The sequence below is a fragment of the Callionymus lyra genome, chromosome 1 (genome assembly GCF_982586985.1).
Source record: "Callionymus lyra chromosome 1, fCalLyr1.hap1.1, whole genome shotgun sequence".
Lineage (NCBI taxonomy): Eukaryota > Metazoa > Chordata > Actinopteri > Syngnathiformes > Callionymidae > Callionymus > Callionymus lyra.
The window spans coordinates 35272424-35299092 of NC_141818.1; the positions used below are offsets into that span (position 1 = coordinate 35272424).

General features: G+C 38.2%; 1 protein-coding gene across 1 annotated transcript in view; it reads right to left on the bottom strand.

The window, feature by feature from the left end:
• Positions 1 to 23956, bottom strand: part of xylt1 (xylosyltransferase I) — an 86488-nt gene extending 62532 nt beyond the window's left edge. The window contains exon 1 of the mRNA XM_087804650.1: positions 23364 to 23956. Within this exon, the coding sequence (XP_087660776.1) occupies positions 23364 to 23654 (291 nt within the window). The 5' untranslated portion in view covers positions 23655 to 23956. The remainder of the gene's footprint in view (positions 1 to 23363) is intronic.
• Between the last annotated feature and the right edge of the window lie 2713 nt (positions 23957 to 26669).

A 26669-nucleotide genomic window follows, 5' to 3' on the forward strand; every position in this document is an offset into this window, starting at 1 on the left:
CTTCAAAAGATATGCGGATCCAGATGAACTTGGAAACAACCCCTTAAGACAGACAGACAGACAGACGAATATCTGGTTGACTTGAAAAGAAAATCCACGACTATCACATTGTTGCATGATTTCCTCACATCATGAGAGAACAGTCTTGAATCTAAGATTAGGATTTACTGGAGCCTCACTGCTACATTTTCATTCCCCCGTCCAATTCCTCCTCTGCATCATGTCAACATGTCACTTAGCCATCTAATAGTATTTGTCCTCCACAGATAACTCTCCGAGCTGACCTCTTACTTCCCAAAAATCGACTCGCTAATTCAATCTGCCACGATGCTCCCGCCGTGCAGTCAAACATATCCGTCTGGTTTCTCCTGCCCAGCACAGCTGAGACATGTCAACCCCACGCCGAGCTTTACCAGTGTGTAAGATGTGGCACAGCTGGTGGGAACCCGCGAGGATGCTAGCTCGATGATATTTATAGGGTTTCTTTTTCGAGCATAGGCTTGATCAGGATACGCCTTTAGATCTACCTATATGTGTCCTAACACTATGTCGCTTTTCCCTCCACGTCCAGTGACGTCTGGAGGCACGATGGACAGGAGAAGGTGTTTGACCAAGACTTCTTGGAGATGGTTGTACCAGCGAAAGAAAAGAAAGAGAGAACCAGTGGGACTCCAAGATGTGTTGAAGCGTAGAAACGCGCCTGGTTGAGTAGCTATGGCAACCGCTGAGTTCCTTTATCTATGCGCAGGTTTGTGTTCTATTTGCTATATTGCCTCAATAAATCAACTATGTTCCTTGAAACTTACAGCAAACAAAAGCATTTTTTAAAACAAAGCCTTTACAATGGGAGGTAATACATGTAAAACTGGGAGATCCGAAGATACCACAAAAAGGGGGGAAAAAAGGTTTATCATGCTTAGTTTACATGATTGACAATTTAAGGGAAAATGTGTTCACGATGTTCAGCTAATTCTGCTGAATCTCTGGTTATTTTCACATTCTTCTCCCTCTGAGCTTGTCAGTCACCTACTGGTTGTTAATTATTTCTGCTGACAAACAAGTATACACTAGTTGTTTGTTGATACATGTCAAGTTATGTCTGGAAGTTTTATAATTGCTCTGCTTTGGAATAACTAGAATTATTAAACCTTTTTTCTTTGTGTTGCTTAAATCAGTGGTCGCCAACCACCGGGCCTGGGGCCGTTACCAAGCGACAAGGCATTTGATACTGGGCCGTAATTGTTAGAAACAAGTTATTTTATTTCAGCTGTATCGATAGTATTGTTATTATCAAGTTATTTTATTCTTTATATTTCAAGAAACTAGTGGTGTTTATTGGCAAGAACGTTGAAATACATTACGTATCACGATCCAGGCTCAACCGTACGATATATTGCCATACTGTAGGAACAACGATATATTTGTAGTATTGAGTACTTGACTCTGGTGTTACAGAATTACAGACCACATGATTCTTTGAAGTCGTAACTGATTTTATTTGTTTTGAAACTAAAATATGTCAAAACATCAGCTTTTATAAGCTGCTGGAGTCGACTGTATCCTCTCATCCTCAGTCATCGCCGGGATCTTGCAGGAGTTCAATGTTCATTTATCTATATTTATATTTGCATGGTAATTGTAAAAAAAATATCAATATCATTTTTTTTTACACACATTATTGAACTATAAAACTATGGTAACACAAAATATGATATGCAAGTCAAAAACAGAAGAAATGATATATAAACAAAATGTTGGGGACCAATGGCTTTAACGATCAAATTTAGCGACGAGCTAACACTTGTTAGCAGCATAGCTAACGGCTATCCGAAAAAAACAATGATGTCCGACAATCTTGATTTGAAAACGAAAGGTTAAATAACCAAAATCTGGATGTTTGTAAAATCCACACAAGCTTTTATTACCATCCACAACACAATAGATCGTATTAAAATGGACAGATGTCAAAGATTAGGATTTCTGAGCCGTAACCATGGTTACTGATGGGAAATTTAAAAAAAGACACAATCAATAATAAATATATGATTTACTGGGATTTAAACAAAGTCGTGGACAGTACAGTTGATTTTAATGAAGATTCTCGGTCTTGATCGAATCATAGTTAAGAGTTCTCAAGAGAATCCCGCTCGGTTAACTCAGTGGTTCGTGATGATAAACCGCAGACGAAACCTTGTACAGTAAGTATCGGCGGCACGATAAAAGAAGAGAGGAAGCCGACGATATTAGCGCCGGAGCGTCTTAATCTCTCATCCTAACTGACATTCTCTTAAAATATTCCTCTCAGGATTCCAACATTTTAATTAGGTCACCACAAATCCCCCTCCCACAACTTTTATCCTCATAATTTCATCATGTTTGTCGTTCGCCCGTGCTCCCCATCCTTGTACTGGTTCTGCTCGGCGGCTTATCTCACTAATGGTGCACGCTGGTGTTCCCAACAAATCCTGCAGCCGCCACGAGTAAACACCGCCTTCGTTAATGAATAATTGAAGAGTGGAATTAAATAAATCTGGAGATTTACATGGAGGAACGTCAAGTAAGTGGGAAGAGAAACGAAGGTGACACAAGCAACGGTGGCGCTTCTGGTTAAACCTGACAAACCGACACAGGTATAATCTGGGATATTTGTTTATGGAGTTTGATTTCTTATATTTCATGCAGTCGTTATTCCGTAAAAGAAAAGGTCTGTACGTCGCCATGATTCCTGGCTTATCTCCCTTCACCGTGAAAACAAGAGGAAATTACTTTTCTACAAAGAGTCTGACAAAGCAGAATCTTTCACAAGCTTTCCGTTGGCAGAGCACAACATTTGCGGTGACTTAAGTGCTTTGCTGAAGGGCTCCTGCCCATAACTGAGGTAGCACCTTTTTCGCAGATGCAATTTAACAGAAGATGTTTCGCTGAAGCAGTTGCCGTGATGTTGTTGTGGGGAGTCGGTGACTCAGACGTGGTCAGACATGCTGAAAAAAAAGGATATTTAAGTCTTGGAATTTAAAATAATATAAATATTTTAAATGGCAACTAATGTATTAATTTAAGGTTGTCTTAAATAGATCTTGGACCACTATTGTATTTATGACTATTTACTGATTGTACAAAACTCTTTTTTGAAATATTGACATCGGAAAATGATCTTAAGCCCCGCCCACTGAAGACACTTCATGTTTCTGGAGATGAAATCTTGTTAACCAAACCCACTCTGTTGTGATTGATCAAATATCGAGGTTTTAATCAATCCCGGTCCCAGTCTCCACCTCCAAGGGACTCGTTGTATAAACAAAGCTGGCTGGAGGAGGAGTGAATGGACTACGCTCTCGTAACCTCTCATTCGCTAAGATTTACACACGCTCATGATTACTGCATGTTGGAGAGGAAGACTTCGAAAACCGTCGAAAAGCTTATTCCAAAAACTGCGTTTCTGTCAACATAAAAATGTTTTTGCATATACATTTCTTTCTGTTCCTGTAACATTTGATGGGAATTGATTTCAAATTGATTTTTAATTTTGATTCATCATCATTAATCCACATCTGATTAAATTTACAATAATATTCACATATATACATTAGATTATATACATTATATGCACATGTTGTCATCCATGTGTGGTCAGACATACTGAAAAAAAAGGACATTTAAGTCTTGGTATTTAAAATAATATAAATATTTTAAATGGCAACTAATGTATTCATTTAAGTGAGTCTTAAATAGATCTTGGACCTCTATTGTATTTATCAGTATTTACTGATTGTACAAAACTCACTGGACGCACTGAAGGGTGATTCAACAGGATACTTTGAAAACTACAACATTAGATGATTCAGGACAATTTCTCAAATGGCTGGCACAAGTTTTTCTTCTACTTCCTGTTGTACGCTGCGGTAAAAAAGAAACACGCAGAGAAACCTCAGTATTTGACGAATTAGTCACTCTTGAAGTGCTTCCTGTCTGAGTTGTGTCTACTTCTTCTTCCTGTTATTGGAACGATACGTTGTAAGTGCAATCTGCGTCATTCAAGCTTCTGGCATTAGTATTAGAGTAAACTAAGAGAGTTTCCAGAAACATCTATTATTAGTCATTCAGGTCAACACTTGAAATACAATTTGAAATAAAACTTAAGACATATTGGACATTCAACCACAATGGAAAATAAAAAGAGGGAGAATTATGAGCAAATTAACCACTAAAAAGCTTTCCTTAAATCCTGGTTTAGAAAATGTATACACAAAATTCACTATTCCTCATACTTGTTCTTGCTTTCAGTCATGAAAAAGTAGTTTGAACAGCCTTATCTTATTGAAATAACACTTCCCCATGTTGCCCAAAGCAAACGTCTCTTTCCGAAGTTGCTACAAGAACCGCAACATAATTCTGAGAGCGTCTCGGCAAAAAACGCTTTACCGTTTTTTAGTTAATATGATTGCACCTTAATCTATAAATTAATATTTTTAAAATAAATTTAAATTAAAAAAAAATATTTAGTAAGATCATGGCAGTGGGAAAAAACGTGTGGAGAAAAACTAAAATGTTGTAACTCTGTAAATGTTAAAAGCACAATCTGGTTTTGATGGCTTTTATGAATTTAGTTTCCACTTAAAAATGTTATATTACTAAAGAAAAAACACCTTTTTAAATATGGTTGGTTTTTTTTCAGGTGAATACTGATGATATAAACAAATGAATGAGAAATGAAAAATATCAAGTCAAAACATGTAAAATGTAATTGAAAATATAGGAGGCATTAAAATAGATTGTTACCTGCCACAAACATTTCTGATTTTATATAAACAGTATATATACTGTATATACTTGTATATTTGTTTGTTTGTTGTCTAAATCAGTACAATAACTGGTCCATTAGACATTTCTTAAGTGGAAAGAAAAAGTATATTCTAGAATTTCTATTCCATTGACTATTACTGTCTGAAAGTAGTGATGGGCTGGTGAAGCTTCATGAAACCGTGTCATGTTGTTAGAAGTCAGTAGGTGGCGCCATCAGTTTAAAAATGGACTCTAATGACAATGCTTCATGAAGCTTCACCAGACCATCACTAGGTGTAAGGTGATGTCTTTTGACATGTCAAGACTCTTGTTTTTAGTTTATTTTAGCCCAAGATAAACCTGTAAACTAGTATTGTCTTTGTCTGGACCTCAGGCCTTCAATGAAACATAAAATGAGTTGAATGCGTGTTCTTGATTCCTCCGGATGACAAATGGAAAGTATGAAATCACGCAGTTACATCACTCTCCACCCCAAAAAAAAAGACCAATACAGTTCATATTGATATCGTTTTACATTAGACATATTAACCCAGTTCCTAATGTCTCAGGTTCCTACAGTCAGACGTGGAAAGCGGAAGTCTAGAATCTCCTTCCAAACCACTAAGTGGTTAAAGATGGTGTGGTGAATGATGACATGGTGACTGTAGTTTCCCGTGATAGTAGCAAGAAACGATGCTACCGGCAGCGACTAATCCACGACCTTCTTGTCGAAGATACGTCTGTGAAAGTGAACCTTGGGACCAAATCATTGTGTGGCGAGTCCTGGCAGGAGGTGAGTGGCCTATTGCTACAGCTGATCTCTAGCTTCAGCCACAGAGCTGCACTGTGTGCCACGAGTCTGAAGAGAAACTCCTGCCCGGGGAGAAACAACAGAGCCTCCTCTGTGCTGTGACGTCCAGGAGACGAGCCTTCGCCGGGAGACGTTGGGATGGGTGGGGTTCAGTGGGTCCAGTCACATTTCTGGGTGGGGGGTGGTGTAAAGGCTGCTTTGTGACTCGGTGTTTGGGTGTGGGGGTAACCTCTTTTGCACCAGAGTGATACATTCACCCAAACATTTATTTTCCACTGGAACAAACACTCTGTTGTGACTGTAACAGCGCGTACAAGAACCATATGGACTTGTCACCAACTAAAGACATCGTTCACCGGCACTAATTACTCTGACGCAGCAGATGCACAGACTGAGGCATTACTGGCAAAAAGTTGATAAATAAATAAATAAAAATTCCAACAGCTGGCCAAAATAGGAGAAAGACATTGAGCAATAAAAGCGGGTTCTATCGTAGCGACAGACTCGCTCTGTCTCTGTGGGACTGCGGCTGACTTTTATTTAATCAGTGAATTAGTCATTGTTCATCCAGCTAATTAAGCGACTCATTTGACTTAAAAAGTAACATTAAATAACCTCTTATTTAATCGCACTCTAAGGGGTTTCTTTTTAGATCTAACTCTGGCTAATGTGTGCGACGGTACATCCCAAGATAAATTCTACCCAAGACTAAAAAACGTAAATAAAGAAAAAGCCAAAATCACCACAGAGTGTCTCCAAATGTATCCCATTTACAGGAAACAGGAGGTTTTCGAAGACGTCGGCCACAAATTATTTTCCTCTCATCATCCTGGTCTGGTTGCCATGGTAAAGGAACATGAAAAATAAACCGACCAGAGACAGCGCAGACCTCTGCCAAGCAGCTCACTCACACCCCTATAGTTATTTTTGACCCTACCCTTTCATTCAAAATAAATATAGTTTGATTACAGTTTCAAATGGTTGTATTACAGTTAAAAAATGTTTTATTTTCAGTTGAAAATTGTTGTATTTTCAGTTTAAAATTGCACCTTTTGGTTAACAGTTGATAGTTGTTGGATTATAGTTAAATTGTTGTATATAGTTGAACATTGTTGGATCATAGTTGAAAAGGATTGGATTACAGTTGAAAATTGTTAGATTGCAGTTTAAAAAATCTTTGCATTATAGTTGAAAAGGGTTGGTTTACAGTTGAAAATTGTTGTATATAGTTGAAAATTGTTGGATCATAGTCGAAAAGGGTTGGATTACAGATGAAAATGGTTGGATTGTTGTTTAAAAATTTTGGATTATAGTGACATGTTTGGATAATAGTTAAAAAGGGTTGGATTACAGTTTCAAATTGTTGGATAACAGTTGATAATTGTTAGATTACACTTTCAAATTGTTGGATAACAGTTGATAATTGTTAGATTACACTTTCAAATTGTTGGATAACAGTTGATAATTCTTGAACAACATAAATGTTGTTTTATAGTTGAAAACTATTGTAATATCGTTGAAAATTGTTGGATAATTGTTGGAAAATTGTTGAATTACAGTTGAAATTGTTGGATTGTAGTTGAAAATATTGGAATATAGTTGAAAATTGTTGGATAATTGTTGAAAATTGTTGTATTACAGTTGAAAATTGTTGGACTATAGTTGAAAATTGTTGGATATGGTTGAAGATTGTTGGATTATATTTGAAAATTGTTGGACTACAATTGAAAATTGTTGGACACAGTTGATTTTTTATCACAGTTTAAAATTGGACAATTACATCCGAAAACTGAATGATTTTAGTTATATGATGTATAAACATTTCAACAGGCCAGGTGTCCCTGTTCTAACGTAACATATCTTCTTGCCAATAAACCAGGGTCCTCCCCTTAATCTGGAGTCAGGTTCCAGCAGATTATTAAATCCCGATGTCCAAACTTCTCTCCCTCGAGCACTTAAGTAAGCGCATTTATATTGATAAATCCCAAATAAATTGCTTCATTGAGTTCAAGCTGTTTTTTTCCTGGTGGGACTGACAAACACTGACCAGTAGCCAGATACGAGATCATAGCCCCCATGGTGAGGGATTATCATTCTGATCCAGATTATATGCAGGATTTGTGGTCTTGACTTTGGGTAAATGATCTGCATAGATCATGTGCGGGTCTTGTGTGTCAGTTCAGGGAGAAATTGAACATACTAATAGGAAGTTAACAAATACTTCATGTTGAGAAAACTGTTGTCGTTTAAGTTTTTTTTATAATTATACAGGGTTTAAAACGTTTGTAAATAACAAAAGTATTCAACTCTGCGATGAGTGAAACTATGGAGTCACACAGAGTAATGCCACGGTATCTCATGGAGTAATACTATGGGGTATCGTGGAGTAATATAAAAGTTACTCACAATGTAATACTACGGATATCAAAAAGTAATACAGTGACTCACACCACGTTGACCGGTGGAGTAAAACAAAGGTAACTCGGAGAGTAATACTATGGAGTCTTGCGGAGTAATACAATGGAGTCTCGGGTAGTAATACCATGGAGTCACGGGAAGTATGCTATGGAAGACTAATACTATGGATACTGGCGGAGTAATACTTTGAAGTCTCATAGAGAAATACTACAAAGTCTTGCAAAGTGATACTATGTAGCCTTGTGCATAAATACTATGAAGCCTCGCGGCGTAATACACAGAATTTGAATGAAATTTAGTACCTATTTGAACTGGGTCTACAATAAAGATAAATAAATAATAAATACGTTGTGTCCAATAACTACTGGAAGGGCTTTGCCGTAATGTGATTAGGAGGTGTTTGACTGGAGAAAGAAAACCACAGTTGTTATACAGCGCAACTGCGTGTAACCGGTAACACCATAGTAACAACCCTTGACTACAAGTGTAGAAAAAAATGTGCAACCGTTGACAACCCTACCTGCTAATCTCAGTAATTGTTTTCGACAAAAGCGTGTGAAGAGCCGTTGGTTGACTTCAGTTTGTTCCGTTTCCCCCACAATAATCCTCAAGGGGGAGCTGAAGGAGTTGACCTTCAAAACCTCCGTGATCAGTCACATAAAGAAAAAAGTGACGTTTGCGACAAACATATGTCTTTGACCCCGTTTACATGTCGCTCGTCTTTACTCATCAACACAAACGGCAGCACAGCTGCGGAGCTGAGCCAACAGCTGTGGACGGGTCAAAGTCAGCGGCGTCATCCGGCGCGTGTCCTCTGAATCATCTGCAGGCGCTACAGGCGGAGACGCCACACGGATCGCGGACGCAGAACCAGAAAGGACGACCTCTTCATTGACCTTTGCAGCTCGGCGCCGCATTCATGAACACGACCCGCGAACCCCCCCCCCTGGTAAACAGGCACCGTCATCCCGCGAAACACCAGAAAACACGCAATCTGTGTCACTTAGGTACGAGTCAAACACGAGTCCGACAATATGTTGCTACACTCTATGCAAAACGTGTGTGATGTCATGCATATCAACAACAAGCACCGCGAGTTTATGGTTGCGCTGACTCAGCAGTGTCTCATTGCATTCATTTTTTTTTTTTTTACAGATATTGACACTGATGGTGACACGTCCTGAACGCTCGGCACGTGACACGACATGTGACCCATGACCAGGTCTTGGGATATTGATGTCAACAATATAGAGATTTATTGTTAATGCATTGTGGAATTTATACGTCAATAGCGTCACATTTTCGATACATATTCTTGTCCAACAGGTCGAGACTGTACAGAAGAGAAACCGAGTGACACAATATGTTCATTTTGCTTCTTTTCTCAGAAATAAAACAGTTAAAAAAAAGGTATTTTTAAATGCTATATTGTAGTTTGACTGAACAAATCGGGGACCTGGGATATATTTCTATATCTTGTTATGACTTTTATTCCAGGCCTAACAAAGACTATACTTGTATCCCCCCCAAAAAAGCAAAATTTTTCGAGGTTTAAAAGTTTATTTGATTTCATCTACTTTAACTTGGCAACAACTACATGCTTGTACTGGTAAAAGACAAAAAAGTGTAAAGTGTCATATTATGTTGACACAACTTTATTCTTGAGTAAACAATGAAGCGTTGTTTTTTTAGCATTCAACATTGTGGTGCCCATGTGATCGCACCAGACACTAGTTTTTACGGCTTCATGCCACTTTCACGTTCCCACTGAACACAGAAATTTGACTTAAAATACATAGAGTCTGGCACAGATTCGTCTTAGAGTGTTTTCGCTGTCCTAATTATGTCAGCAGTACAAACGAGTTTCAGTTCCATTGAAATGGTGGATCTGCAGAAAAAAAAACAAGTTTAACACAAAGTTTCGAGACATAAATGAGAGAAATATTGAGAATAACCAATTAATTTGCTGACTTGAGAGAGAGCCTGACAGACTTGTTTTTCCCTTAGAATTAATTTGGGGTCATAATGCTTCCCGCATTCAACTTTTAATTGGGTGTAATTACGGGAAAACATGCCGCCAGTAAACCAAAATGATGAAATGCGTGTGTTAATCAGCTGGAACTGTCCGACATCTCTAGCAAACACCTGGTCGTATTAGTCAGCCACTCGAGCCACCTTTCAGCCAGAATGTAAAAAGCAGAAGCAGCTCATTGTCTGATTTACCCTTCGAAACCAGAGACACAAATCAAGAGCGACTCATTAGAGTCTCTCGCTTGTTAATGGCAGTCGTGTCTGCAGAAGAGAACGCTAAGACCGACTCTGTGGTTTATAATTACCCACAATGAATCTCCTCCTGCAACAGTTACGGTAATTATGGTGTAATAAACTCCATACGCATGTCCTCGGATTATTCTATCTATTGCTCAAGAGATTTTCATAAAATATGCACGGTTACAGATTATTTATGAAGAGTCTCCATGGAACATTGTACCAATTTGTGAACGCAAGTAGAAAAGAAATATATTAACATTTTCTCTTAGAATATTTAATGACATTCTTTCTCTTTAAAGGTTTGTTTACATAGAGTGTTTTTTTTAAATTATAATTCCTTCTCTCAGAATGATAATAGAATTTTATATTTTACATTTTGTCTCTCAGAAAGTTTTTTTCTTTTTTTTACATTATAGCGCTTTGGTTTTCTTTTCATTTGTCTATTAGAACAACCTTTCCTTTTACATTTTGTTTCTGAGAACATATTTTTTATATACATTTTGTCTCTCAGAACATCTTTTTTTTACATTAAGTGTCAGAATGTTTTTTTTTTACATTTTGTCTCAGAATGTTTTATTTTTACATTTTGTCTCAGAATATATTATTTTTACATTTTGTCTCAGAATATAGTTTTTTTTACATTTTGTCACAGAATATAGTTTTTTTTACATGTTGTCACAGAATGTTTTTTTTTAATTTTGTCTGTCAGAATATCTATTTTTCTTATTTTGTCTCTGAATTTTTTTAATTTTTTTATTTTGTCTCTCAGAACGTTTTTTTTTCACAATTTTTTTCCAATTCTTGTGTACCAGCATTTGAAGTTTACTCAAAACTACAGACTTCTCTCTTAAACAGGAACAATTTGCATAGTTGGTGGCTGCCAAATACTTATATATAAATCTTTTATTTTATTTTAAGTTACCCAGTAATCATGCCAACAACAACAAAAGCCACAAAGAAATAAAAACACATATCAAAGAACATCTGTAACAGTAATAGTAGAATAAACTTGGATTTAATCCCAAACAATTCCCATATCCAGACTTTTCTTAAAGCGTCTGGAATGTATGTGGTTTGTGAAGCACCACTTGAAGAAGGAGTCATAATCATGGTGCTGGTGGACAAACTCAAGGTCAGTGCAGGACACGCTCAAGTACATTCCAAGAGGAACAAAAAAAAACTTCCATGAAGACGTGAGGCGAGGAAATGCATAAAGTGCATTTAAGGATAAAGAGTTTGAGACAGAACAATAATGTAACGACACGTAATATTGTGTACACAGTGAGTGCTGCCACCTATGAGCTGATAATGTTCTCCTCTATGGAAAATAATTTCTCCGGAGGATAGTTAATGCACTAAAAGCCATATAAAACGACTGATGCACAAACACAAAAACACACTCATTTTAGCAAGCACTTATTCTCCTGTTCTGTCTCTATTCAAGGTGTACTGCCAGAGAAAATGAAGGCCCTCCACGTCTGCCCCCCTATAATCCTGCTTTACACCAGAGTAATTATGTCAACACATTTCCACACATGTACACACACATGTACACATTATTCCATACATCATTTTCCAGACCCCTGACAAAATGGATAGATTGTGCCTCATGTCATGTAACCAGTATCTGAACATTTACCATCAACGAGAAAAATACACAACAATAGCCTTGACTGATTTATTTACTATTAATGATGCTTACTCTTATTCCGACATGTGTTAAACTGATAGTCTTGAAATGAAACATCATTTTTAAACCGATGGCGCCACCTACTGACCTCTAAACAACATGACACTGTTTCATGAAGCTTCACAAGCACATCACTAGTTTATGTTGTAATGCTATTCTTGCTAACCAGTAGTGTGTAATCATGTTTAAATTCTGGTTGTTTTTGAACTTGAATGTAAAGTGAAGGATTTTTAAACCTTGAATGCTATACTTGCTAGCTTAGTTAGCCAATAACTAGCTAGCTGAAGTCAGGTAAAATCAACCACCGCGTAACTATTTGTACTCTGTAGTAGTGATGGACGTGTGAAGCTTCACGAAACAGTGTCATGTTGTGTAGAGGTCAGTAGGTGGCGCCGTCAGTTTAAAAATGATGTTTCATTAAAACAGTTGTTTGAAACAAAGGAAAACAGTGCAGAGACCGCCATCTAGTGGACTCTGAAAATAATGACACTGCTTCATGAAGCTTCATCAGACCATCACTAGTGTTTGGTGAAGTACAAACACCTTTCTCTTTCTCTTTCTCTTTCTCTTTGATGGAGTCTACTGACTCCTTTAAGAAACATCTTAAGACGTTTCTATTTGTTCAGGCTTTTCCTTGATTTTCTGGAACTCCTGTGTTGTTCTCAGTATTATCTTGATCTTTAAAGTATATACTTTTTTGAGTATTGTTTTGATTGTTTAAGCGCTTTGTGACCCTGGTCTGGAAAAGCGCTATATAAATAAATATTACTTACTTACTTACTTACTTACAATAAATACAGGGATAATTTAAGTAAATTGTGTCCTAAAGAATATCAACATCGTACTCCTACTTATCGTCAAGTAAATATATACATGTTTTTTTCCGGCTTCGACTGCGACGACCCTTGTAGGATTCAACTGCTCTCCCCTCCACACCTCCTGGTAAGTTCTGCTATTCATGATTTTTCTCACCAATATGCCATTTTGGTTTTGCCTCAGCTCTACACACCTCTGGGTAACGTTGTGTCAAAATAATGGTTTATTCTCGTGGGATCTACAGACGGCAACTAAACGCTTCCGATCCAACTTCACCGCTGACGATCCTCGGCGACGGCTGCTTGACCACAGAGTCGACAACTGAGCAGATCGAATTACACCCTTTCAAGTGATAAACACAAGGCGTTTGACATCGTCCTTTTATGATCACCGCCTCTAATTATGCCCTTCTCTGATAAGCCACCCCCCGACCCGCCCGCCCGCCCCACCTACGCAGTCAATTCTGTGTGGCTTCCAGGCATCCAGAGATGGGAAGCATGGTTGGCAACAGATGAGAAAATCTTGGGGAGAAGGAAGCAGCCAGAGAGAAGTGGAAGGGAGAGGAAATGGGAATAAAACAAGTGGAACGAAAGCAATTGGTAGAGGGGTGTGGGGGGGGGCAGCACAAGTGCAGGTCAATGCGAGCGCTGGTATGTGGAAGTGTCTGCGAAGCGTTGCTGATGTGATGGCACAATGATGATGGTGTTGATGATTCACCGCTGGTAGGAAATCAGAAAGAAAAACCCATTATTATCCAAAGCTCAATTACAGTGCAATTTGTCCCCGGCAGCAACAATCGCGACGGGGTTCCACGATTAATCTGATCTGCCTGAAGGACTTGGGGGGATGACAGAGCGAGCGCTTCAACTTCAGAGGGGGGGGGGAACATGGAAGAGGACGAGCGAAGTGGTTGTACAAGAGGAGCGTACATGAGGTGCGTCAACTTGTTTGCATTGCAGCCCATTGAGCAGGAGATTCATCGCCTTCTGTGGCTGACCAGAAACCCCTTCACTGGGCAGGCCTGTGATTGGTCAAACGGCCAAAAGTAGATGGAGGTGTGCAGAGGCCTATTTCTTGACTGAGTAATGTCAAAGAATGTATGTCCACTGCAGCTTTGAATTAGTTTTCCAAACACCCTTTCCTTCGACTCACACTGAGAATGGGGATTAAAACTCTACACAACATCTGGTGCTGCCTTGATCGCTTCCTTGCTTGGCTGCCTCCAAAGCAAACAGGCAAAACATCCTAAGACATCCTTACAGAATATCTGAAGCACATACCAAATCGGATGAATTTGATGACAGACAAACAGAGAAAATGTTTATAGGTTGAGCCTCCAAAACTGATACAGAATTTCCCGTGGGTCATAAGGGCCAAAGAAACGCATATTTACCAAGTCTGTAAAAAGATTTCCCTCCCTCTGGTTATTGAGTTTGCAACCCTGATCTAAGTAATTCTATCATAAGGGGCCAATCTTGTTCCCATCACAAAAGACTTTTGATTTGTTAAACCTTTACTGTAAGTTTTGAGGTAGACGCTCTTTTTCTCACAGAGTTGCTGCTGAGTGACGCCGATTATTAAGTGTCAAACTTCCAGTTCACTTTTACCATCCGAGCGAAAATTACAGGTTGAGGCAGACAAAGTGACTCAAGCTTAAGAGTCAGGTTTACTTTTCCAGCCAAACCTCGCTAACAAGCCTTCAAATCAAGCCAGGTTCCCGGAGGATTACCACTGGATGTGAGTCAATGTCGGCTTAGTGGGAGCAATGAGACATTTATCTTTCCTTTTTCCTTTTTTTTCCAGCCAACATGTCCTCCATCGGCTTTTGTATCTGCCTACTCCCTTTCTGTGCCTGTCGCTGTCTCTGGTTCTTTATGTCTCCTCTCCCTATCTCGCTTAATCATACATAGAAACAAGTCTTCTGGGGCGTCGGCATGCAACGCAAGAGAAACGGAGGATGGTAAAGAAGCTCGGCGCTGTCATTTCCTCGCCTCTTGCTCCACAGGATTGGAAGGACAAAGGCTTTTTTTCCCTGACAGGCCCTATCCCCACTTTCCCCTGCCTTGACGACATCCCATCATCAAGCTCCTTCTGGATTGTTGCAACCCCCGTTCATTATAAGAATAACACAAAACTGGCAGATTAGCGCATGACGTGTTGGCACCGTGGGAGCGGGCGACGATCAGCAAACTCAAATAGAAAAAAGAAAAAAGACTATATGCCTCACAAGCCTAGATATTATGAAAGATCCTTGAGGTCGTTTTACTTTTTTTAAGGTTTTTAAGGTCTTGAATGTACAGGATACAACAAGAGAAACAGTACAGTTGAATTAAATAATCAGCTATTGTTTTAACACAGTTCAGGCCAAAGGTTTGGACAATGTGTTTTATTTCAAGAAACATCTCAAGACTTTTTGTACATGCTTTTCCCTATTTTTCTCGAGCTCCTGTGTTGTTCTCAGTGTTATCTTGACCTTTTAAGTATATATTTTTGGGGTATTGTTTTGATTGTTTAAGCGCTTTGTGACCCTGGTCTAGAAAAGCGCTCTACAAATATTACTTACCTACTTACTTACTTTATTTCCATGACTATTAAGATTGTAGAAGGTATCAAAACTTTAAATGAATACATGTTGAATGATGTACTCGACAATCACATTTAAAATGATTTAAATTGTCTCATGGTCCTGTTTCTTCAAAGTAGCCACCTTGTTTATCATTACTTCTTTGCAGAAGTGTAGCTTTTTCTTGGTGAATTCAAGAGGTTTTCAGCCCGACTTTCACTTCCCAGCTGTGTCTTTTCAGGGTTACTTTGTGGAATTTCTTAACCTCTTGTGAAACAGTCAGGTTGAAACACAGCCGACATATACAGTATCCTGACAAGAACCAATAGCTAAATTAAGAGAAACCAGTGGCCATCATTACTCTATGAATCAAAGACCCGCCAGATTGGAAAATTGCAAAAGAAAAGCTTTGAATGAGCCCAGAAGGTGTGTCCAAATTTTGTGCTGTACTTCATTTCCAGAGAAAACTCATGTCTTGTCATGTTTGACGGTTGTTAAACATTTAATAAAAGAAGCATTTGTTGTTGGAGTTTAATTTATTTTGAGAAAAAGGTTTTTAAAAGGTTTGCAACGCTACTTTTAACCATTGTAAAAATGCCTTTTTTTTCCTTGCACTTTGGAAGCTGGTATCCTAAAGGGTTCCGGGATACAACATTGGAACTACACACTAATATTTAGTTTAATTAACACACTTATGTTACCAGCATGGGTTTTATCGATATTTTTGTTTCAAGATATTGAATTCTCATCTTGTGGATACAGTTAAATTTGAACGGTAAATTAACGCACACTCCTTATTTTTCCAAATTTACCAATAAATAGTTCACTTTACTGTACTTTGCCATGATTTGCATTTTATTCACTGAGGTCCACCGAACTTCGCAATCGTCCGCATCCCGGTGCTAATTATGCTAGCATTGCTAAGCTTTAACTTTTATTGATGGTTTTGTAAACAATAAGGAAAAATCAATTTATTTTTTCTTATAATGTCTTGGTACAAAATTATTTTAAGGACCCAACATATAAAAGTAAGCTAGGCTACAATAAAATGTTTGCTCCTTCCTTCGCACCTTAATTTATTTGGCTCAAGAAGACTGAATTAAAAACTTGTAAAACCACAGTTTTTTAAAAGGAATAGCCATTTCACCCTCGTATTAGTTCTTTAACCCTTGTGTTTTCTGAGGGTCAAGGTGACCCGAAGGCCCAAAAACAAATGTTGTTTGTGTGACCCAGAGACAACACAAGGGATACCAAAGACACATTTGTTGAACAGGCCTTTGGGTCAGCTTGACCCTGAGATTAGACGTGGGTTAAAAGTGATAATACTCAGAGTCTTTAAACATGATCCTGAAAATAATATAGGTTTAAAATCGTTTTTTGGTTTTTATCTTCAAAGCCAATTGCGGATCATTTTGAAATTGGAAAATAAACAAGTTCTAAACCCTAAAATGTCATTCAAAAAATCCTCCTCACAAATATTAACAGCAGCTACATAAACAGTTTTAAAATCTCTGCCTGGTTATAGACATTTAGGATATTTTTAGGGATCTGACAGCTTCTATAAACTAACAATTTAGAGTCAAAGCTGCGTTTCAGTGAGTTGGTCGAAATCCTGGGCAAATGTAGGCTCACACCAGGATCTGTTTCTGTCTCCATATCCCCTCATATCTGTACGTCTCTGGCACCGCTGTCTGCTAAGCTTCTTACCTACAGGATTATTGGCAACGCGAGGTATTATATGTCTCCATTCATCTGGATAATGTGTTATTAATGTGTCGAGGAATGAAACCATCTGTAATGGGGGCTGGATTTGATGGTGGGCGAGTGTTGAAGGGTGTGGGATCTGCACGATTGAGAGGGAAGAAGGCTTAAATGGTGATGCTTGTTAGAGAGGACTGGAAAACCGAGGGGTTAAAGGTTTTCGTTTTTTTATATATATATATGTGAGGCAATCAGAGTCTGAATCTCAAATGCTAATGAAAGGTCTGGAACATTTCTCTCTATTTCCGGAAAACAAGTAGGAGATTCCAAGTATAAATGTATTAACTCAGCTTCCTTACTCCAAACTAGGATCTGATTTGTTGCTAAAAACAAGAAAACACAAGAAGAATTTAACCCCATGATAAAAGCTAAACAAACACTTTGGCACTTTGCTAATTGAGCGTCAAATTGCCCCAGTGTGGGAAGAATAAAGGTCTTATCATCATCATCTTTAGGAAGTGAGAGCAGGTTTTGGTTGGCATTTTACTCCAAAACAAACCGAAATGATCATCATTTTCCTTAATAATAATAAACTTGATTATCGGTGTAAGAAAAAAAGATCAGAAGATAACCGATCTTCCTGGAAACGGTCAAAGATCAAGTCAAGCACATGTTGTGGAATTATCTTTTGATGTTGCACATCCAAAACAGTAATGTAGTCGCTTTTTTCCGTCCAAACTATTTGTCAAAAACTCACTAGCATCACCTTCGAGACTTCTTCCTTAAATAGATAACTAGCTGAAGTACACAGTGTTTCCAGGGGATTTTTAAAAGATGTGAATAATCTGAATGATGTTTTGAGCCCATTCACGCTATTGTTGCACTAAAATGTAACACAATATGCTAATGACAAACGTTTCTATGAGTAATACTTCACGATAATTCCTTGTATAGTTGTTGTTTCAATGCAAATGCATTAGCTCCAAAACTTGCAATGACACATTTCTACCATGAAATCCACATGAGCTCTGTATTTATAGATGCGGATTTCAAGTGAACCAAACACTCATATTATATTCATTGGACTGTGAACGTGCCATGGAAACAAAGATACCTGTTGAAAATGTATTCCACTGAGTTTGATTCTGATATTTTGAGGTCATTTATCATTATTATTTAGCAGTTTTTAGTAATGAAGTTAGCTCTTTAACTCAATGAACAAACAATTCATTCAAAAGTAATTTTAACACTAACACAAGTACGTTTTATTTTTCTGATATACTTCGTTTCCGAATATGACTCATGGTGTCGCTACTATGCAGCAATACTGTGGTTCTTGCTAGTCGCGCTTAGCTAGCTAAGAAACTACAGAAAATCTACTGTTTGAAAAACAAAAATATGAACAATAGTCCCTCCAGCTTACTATTGTTTCTTTTTTTTTAGCTATTAAGAGATTAAATAAAACATTTGTTAAAGCTTCAGATTCTTTAATTGTTTTTTATAAAGTAAAGGGATTATTAAAGATATAAAATCGTTAAAAAAAATGTTAAACGAAAGTGCAAAATTAAGTATTAAATATTGTTTCTTTACCATACATGGATTTAAAAGGGTGCTAGCGTACAAATAATGGAAAATAAAAATTTAAATTAAAGTATAGAGAAAATTACATGAAATTATATTCTGCTACTTATGCTGTTTCTGTCAAGTGGGGCCAATTATTCAAGTGAATGGAAAACCACATCTGAGAAAGAGCATTAACATGAGAGGGAAACTATTACAGCGTGTGGTGGTGGACACCCACAGCGCGCTCAAAGATCATGACACAATATGACTACTGCAGGAGCCGGAAAGTTACACAAAAAAAAGAAAAAAAACTGCTGACGACCAGATGTGGGATCTGACATCCAGATGCTTTTCCGAACGTCTCGTGCTGGAGGGCAGCTGGTTGGAATAAAAATGGGGAATTTTCTCGTCAATCAAACCCCGTCGTCTAAATGAGCCGCCATTAGTTTCGATCGGGATTGAAGCCGATGACAAGAAGACGATGTCGAAAACCGCGAGGCGTAGCATTTTGATGTTTCGAGAGGCAGAAAATACAAAAAAAAAACGGGGGAGAAGGAGAAACACTTTAAAACTTCGATCCTTCTCTCACACAATTTCTTTCTTTTTTTTATCCTAAAAATCGAGCAGGAATCGATGGATAAATTGTACAGCTGGGACCCAACAGCTCAAAGTGGTTCAAGGAAAAACCTCAAAATAAAAATTGTGAAAAACAGCAGCTTTTTCAGGATTTTCTGGGAAGACAAAGGCTCCTCTGTTGGTCTTTTGTTCTAAAGTTTTTGGCTGATGTTTACTGTTGCCTAATCATAAGCAGCTGCAGGAGTTTGCAAGCTTCCCGGCAACAATGAGCGCACACCGGCTTCACACTGATGCGCCCTCCCGTGCGTAACACAATCACACACAACCCGTCATTATATCGTGATCATTTAGACACACTACAACAAAATCACCACAAACTAGATTTAGTCTTCTCTATAACTCATGTTTCAAACTCACCACCTGCACTGGTCACCTCACCTGAGGAAGAGACATATCTACTTTGTTTTATATGTCGCCCCCTTGTGTGCCGGGGTGTAACAAAAAAAATGCTCCTGTTATCGTTGTGTGTTCTAAGGTTGTTTTTACATTTTAAACCAACCAATATTCAACAACCTTTTTGAACCCGAACTCAAAGTGTTTCGTCCTGTGCTCTAAATACACAACAATCAACTAAATTGATACTTTTGACAACTAGTGTTTTTGTTTCCGCAGTGGGGGGTTTTTTCTACACACAATTTTCAAACAGGTTGTTATTTCTACCAGGGAGGTGCGAACGCCGCACATCTCGGCTGTATGTTGGAGAGATAAAAAACCTTCATGTGCGTCAGGGGATACATTATTTGATTAAACCTGTGTGTACACTTTGTTCCCCATGTGTGCTCCAATCTGTTATTCATATCTGGAACCGAGCTGCCTGTGATGGCTGTCGCATTGCGAAATGTGATTTTATCTAAATAACAGTTCATTGAATTGATCCTTTGGAAAACGTGTATTATATTTAATATTGAAAGTCCATGCATCAGAATTAGCATTGTATTTTACAAGACAAATACGACTTTTATTCCACTTTTAATATGAGAAATGAAAGGTTTAAAAAAAAGGGTTTCAAGTTGGTGAAATTCACTTCCGACTGACAGCAGCCATCGACTAAGCTAAGGTAGCAAAAGGCCTCCTTATATCGATAGCAGCAGCACAACATATGGACGATGCTATTGTCAAACAGAGCTTCTGGCTTTCCATCTCAGATCAAAGTGCTGCTGCTCCGTCTCTTCACAAAGAACCAGCTATCGCCTCCGTGCATCCAACACTCATACACGCCACCCACGAGGGAGGAGGAGAAACAACGATGCCAACAGTGAGGACTTTAATTGTCCACCGAGCGGCGACGGCCATGAGTCGTTCTCGTTTGAGAACTTTCGGAAAGGCCTCGAGGTGAGAGGGGTGGGGGTCTGGGTGCTGAGGCAGGACTAGCTTGAAAGCATTTTTCTGATCAATACTGACCGGCTGTAAAGTGACAAGCGAAGATTCCATAAGAGTAACCACCGGCGAAAGACGGTAGAAGAGGAAAATGACAGAAGATCGTTGTTGACAACATAAACAAGCAATTATTTTCCAGATAACTTCATTCAAACAAATGCACTTCAAATGACTCCTTAGTTTCGGACCATCAACACAAACCTTGGCGTCTTTGCTCTGCTGTGGCTACTGTCCCTGTGACCCAACACCGGATAAGCCATAAAAGACGGCTGGATTCACCCAGAACTTAGTCCGGGTATCAAAGGATGTTCAGCCAGAACCCCATCTCCACTTCGCCCAATCTTTATGACCTCCCAAGTAGGGCTGGGTATCCATGGAACATTTTCTGTACTGGTACCAATACCTGCATTTCGATACCGGTTCCTGAACGATACTATCTTCAACCACTTTCTAACAGAGAGAAAATGATATTAAACATTGTACAAATCTTAATTTTTCCACATCGGTAAAATTTCCCAACAGATTTTCCAGTGAAAAAGAAACACTTGCTGATCATTAACGAAATAATCTGATGTTTCCTGCCTTTGGTCAAAGCACGTTTTGCACTACCAAAGTATTTCGATACACATAAAGCAAGTGGAGACAGAAGCAAAGACATGTGTCCTAAGTGGGGGACTGGACTCTCTCCATTATTGCAGGGTCACAGGTATAATTTCATGTCGTGATAAGAAATATCGGCTGATTGATTCGCTGAGAAGGTTCCATAGATTTTGTCGTGGTCAGAGTGCTAACTCCCCGTGAGTTGAAGCGTTTCCACAAAGACTCTTGTGCTCCAGCAAAAACATTCCATTTTTGGACCTGAATGAGACCCATTATCCCGGCGGTTCAAACAGGGTCAAGTTAACCTGAATGGTTTCAGTAACTATTAGTACCACTTGCACCACGTCGTCGCTCGTCGCCCTCCAGGTCCTCCTGCACAAACCTCTCATGTTGATCCTCGTGGAAAAAACAGTCGCCTTGTCCTTGACGTGACATTTTTGTTGAAGACGCCGGCAGGTGAAAACACACTGGAAGAGTGAGTCAGTGTTCGCCGGCGCCGGAGACGAGGTACCTACTGGTGGCAACGGCGACAGCAGAGAAGTTCGCCATCACTGAGCGCCTGGCGGCTTTTTTAACGAAAAGGGAAAAAAAATGCTGCCCGCCTGCCAGGAAACAACCGCGTCCCCGTTTCTTGAGGGTCTGTCTGATGGTTTTTCAGGAGGGGGGGACCAGAAACAAGCGCCGGGATTTAGTGGAGGACATCAAGTCGTGAAAATGATTCAATGGATGGACTGTGTTGCGTTCAGGGACAGAGAGCGGAATCAGATAAATGTGTGAGAAACGGTTGCGGCTATATTGGACCAGAAGATGTATTAGTTAAAAGGTAAGATAAGATACATCTTATCTTTATGAAGTACATTGGCCATTCAATTTACTCAGGGGCCCACGTTTTTTTTACGGTGACTGTAGTGAGGGGCCACTTTTTTTTTTTTAAATCAAGGTAGCAGGTTAACTTACTATATACTTATATTATATTTGTATTGTATGTTCTTTGTCTTTAGACTTAGATTGTATCATCTTCTTTCTCATTATGTTTATTTATTTATTTTATTTTGACTTATTTTTTATGAATTGCTGTGTTTTCTGTGGCTATTGGAAAAAAAACAATTTCCAGAAAGAGACCTCCTGAGGGATCAATAAAGTTTTACCTTACCTTACCTTACCTTCAAAATATTTCTTAACATACACTAAAACATTTTTAATGGGGGGAAAACGCAGACAATTACAAGTGCGGAAGACAAAAGATGAATTTAAGTTAAATATTCAAGATTCAAGATTCAAAGCATTTATTGTCATAGGTACTACGTACCATGAAATTCTTACTTTGTACCCCCAACAAGAGTGCACAGTAAAAATAAACATATATACATACATATATAAATAACTATATATACATTTGAAAGAATAAAAAATCTAAAAAAAAAACAGAGCAAAAAAAGTTCAAGTAGTGCAAATAGTGCATGAGGTATAAATGAATAATCTAAATAAATACAATATTTAAAAGTGGTTTTCCTACACGATCCGTCTGAGGGGCCACGTAAATACAGTCAAGGGGACACGTCGAATATTATGACTAACTCTGACCTGCGTTTATTTACAGGTAAATATTTATAAAAGAAAAAAATATATATATACATTTGAAAGAATAAAAAATCTAAAAAAAAAACAGAGCAACAAAGGTTCAAATAGTGCATGAGATATAAATGAATAATCTAAATAAATACAATATTTAAAATTGGTTTTCCTACACGATCCGTCTGAGGGGCCACGTAAATACAGTCAAGGGGACACGTCGAATATTATGACTAACTCTGACCTGCGTTTATTTGCAGGTAAATATTTATAATAGAAAAAAAAAATCACAAACGCTTCCTTTTTTGGATGCAGACCCTTTTTCTACTGGAAGTTAATGACATTGTGTGATTTCTAGTCAGACTGTGATGCTGAACTGAGCAGCGACGAGAGAAAAAAACACCAAATAAAGCGTGACAGTTGCAGATGGAACCCAGAGAAGAAGAAGAAAAAAAACATCACTATAAGGTCGTTATTGTTTCGCTGCGAGGATGATGTTCTGCAGCACCGGACCCGTCAGGAGCCCCAGCCCTCAGATGCTCAAAAGAAAGACGTGATCCTACCGGCTGCTGTATGTGGCGAGACGTCCCTCTCTCCGGCAGCGGGTGATGCTGCCTCTGCTGCCGCTGCAGGAGGCGCTCGCCGCCGCCGCCGCCGGCGCCTTTGTCGCCCGCGCCTCGGTCCCTCTTCTCCCGCACGCTGCTGCTGCTGCTGGAGCCCGCGCTCTCCCGCTCCTCGTCCAGGCTGCTGAAGTTCCACACGATCAGGGTCTGCACGAGCAGCACCGTCAGGGCTGCGATCAGGGCGGACCGCGACCGGCGGGCGAGCCGACGCGCGCACAAGCCGCCGAGCATGGTTCCGCTGCTGCGGCCGGAGGAGCTCGAGGAGGCGGCGGAGGCTTTCTCGGCTGGAGAGAGGAGCTGTGGAGGAGGGAGGACGAGGAGGTGGAGGTAGTGGAGGAGGAGGGAGGGAGGTGGAGTTTTTTTTTGGTGGCGGCGAGGAGGAGCGACCGGGGAGGAGAGTGACGGGGCCACCGTGTGGTGAGAGAGAAACGAAAATGGGAAAAAAAAAAAATAGAAACTAAAAAAGAATTGTCGTCACGCCCACGTCATACTTGTCCTGTTTATCATTCATTTGTTTTGATGTTTTATTTGTTCCCTTATAGCCACTCGTCTTTATGACGTTGCATTGTTGTTCAATATTAAGAAAATAAACACAGTTTATCATTTTAATATAATTCGCAAAGCGTCTAGATATCTTTCTAAACATTAAACCAATAAAAAATAAAGGTTTTTTTTATTATTATTAAACAATTATTGCGGTAATTACAATTATTAAATTATTATTCTGCACACAAAACTTCAACTGAAATAGTAAAGAATACATAAACATTATTTATATATAACATTTTTATTTTTTATTTTAAAGTAAGTAAGTAATTTTTATTTGTGTAGCGCTTTTCCAGACCAGGGTCACAAAGCGCTTAAACAATCAAAACAATACTCAATAAAGTATATACTTTAAAGGTCAAGATAAAACTGATAACACAACAGGAGTTCCAGAAAATCAAGGAAAAGCCTGAACAAATAAAAAGGTCTTAAGATGTTTCTTGAAGGAGTCAGTAGATCATCAAACACAGAGAGAGAGGAAGATCGTTCCAAAGCTTAGGAGCAACAGCCTGGAAGGATTTCTCCACCTCTGGTCCTGAACCGTGTTCAGGAACCATCAGTAGATTCTGATCCACAGACCTCAGAGCCCGAGCTGGGGTGTAAGGCTGGATCAGATCACTGATGTAAGGAGGAGCCTGACCATGAATAGATCTGAAAGCAAGAACCAGAATTTTAAAGTTGATCCTGAAAGTGCAAACAAAAAGTCGAGAAAAATGGTAAAAATGGAAATTCTCGCAAAAGAACAGTAATAAGGTATTTTATATTGTTGTATATTTTTAACATATACAATAAAAATTAAGAATTTTCTAAACTTAATTTTACTTTTTATTTTGAAGTGCTCACAAAGGGTCGAGTAAAATGGTAAAAATGGACAGTTGAATCTTACAGAAGAACAGTGATCATGTGTTTCATACCGTTATATTTGTTTTACATTATTTATTGAACCCTTGTGATCTCTGGGTCAAGGTGACCCAAGGCCTGAGATAATACAAGGGTTAAAACAATAAAAATCTGACTTTTAAAAACTGTTTTTATTCCTATTTTAAAGTAAAATAGTAAAAATGGCATAGTTATTTTATATTATTATATTTCTTACATTATTTATTTAAAACATTGAAACTATAAAATTGAAGCTTTTTTAAATATAATTTTTATTTTAATGTAAAAAGATTGCTCAAGGTCAAGTAAAATAGTAGAAATGGAAGCCCTACAGAGAACAGTGATCAGGTATTTTATACTTATTTGTATTTTTTAACGGTATTTATTCATAACATTTCAACAATAACAATAGAGATTTAAAAAAAAGTTTTTACTATTAATATTTTGTAATAAAATATGTGCTCAGAAAAGGTCAGTAAAAAGTAAAAGTCAAGTAAAAATAGAACAGTGACAATTAGCTTTTTTATTATTATTATTGATTTATTGTTATATATATTTTTAACATTATTTATTCTCATTTTTATATATGTGCACTGTATGTTTATATTTTTTCTCTTGCAAACTTGTTGTGACAAACTCTTACAAAAATCTTATATTTAGAATAGGACTAGTGATGAATTATAATAACATTTTTTGGTAAAAAGGAAATAGACTGACTTTGACATGCTGCCTGAATAATCAAAGTTGTTTTCTTAAAATATTGAACGGTTTGTTCCATGTATTTATAAGGTTGTGTAAAATGAGCTCCTTGGCAGAGGCATGCACCATATCAGTGTTTTTACCATTATATCTGAAAGGTACTAAAAGTTGACTTGTTTAGAAGCATCTTTTTGTTTAATAGCACCTTCACACTGTGCGACAACTTTTGGATTTCTCGAGAGAAATCCGTCGGCCACTTAGAAGAGATCTTCACTTTTAAATGAAACGCTCGACCGGTTCATGGAAACAAATAATAACCGGCTGCCAAACCTCCTGTGTGTGCGCCTGTTAACACGTTGAGGAGTGCATTGTTTATGCCGTCAATTATACAAAATGGGAGACGCACCAAGAACCAGCAGGATGTTATTTAAAATGTTGATGTAGTGAAGTAAATTATATGTTGTACAGAGAAAAACACATTTTAAGTGAAATTCACTGATGGGAGTAAAAGCTCTTTGAGAGCACAACCTATCCAATAACTAAGATATCAAACGCATGGTTTAACCAAAATGAAAGCTTCACTCATTTTTTTACTCACTCTCATGTCCACCACATAATCAGTTCCTTTTTAGAGTTATATACAAAAATGTTAATTCATTTTAATGTAGCGACTGGAGCTGCGTTGTCTTCATCTTAAAAACATCCAAATATCTTCAAACATTTAGAAATCATTGAAACAAATTTACAAATAATTGATTATTTTTTTTGTTAAACCATTCATACAAAGTAATGTTTTTGTGAGTTTCTAAATGTTGTATGCACTTCACAGCCACCGTTGATACCTTATGTGGTGGAACTACATGGATGATGACATCATCCTATGAACACGATGAATGCTCCTCCCATGATGCAACACTAATAGACTCAGGGATTCATTAATTCCTCGTGCTATTAGGCTGTTTAATCCTGAGTTCCATGTTAATCTTTGTATCTTTTTTCTTTGATCTATGTTCTTTATCTTTAGATTTAGATTGTGTAATTGTGCACTTTCTTTTTATTTCTCTTTGTTCTTGTTCTTTATGAATCTATCGTCTGTGTTGCTGTTGCTGGAAAAACAATTTC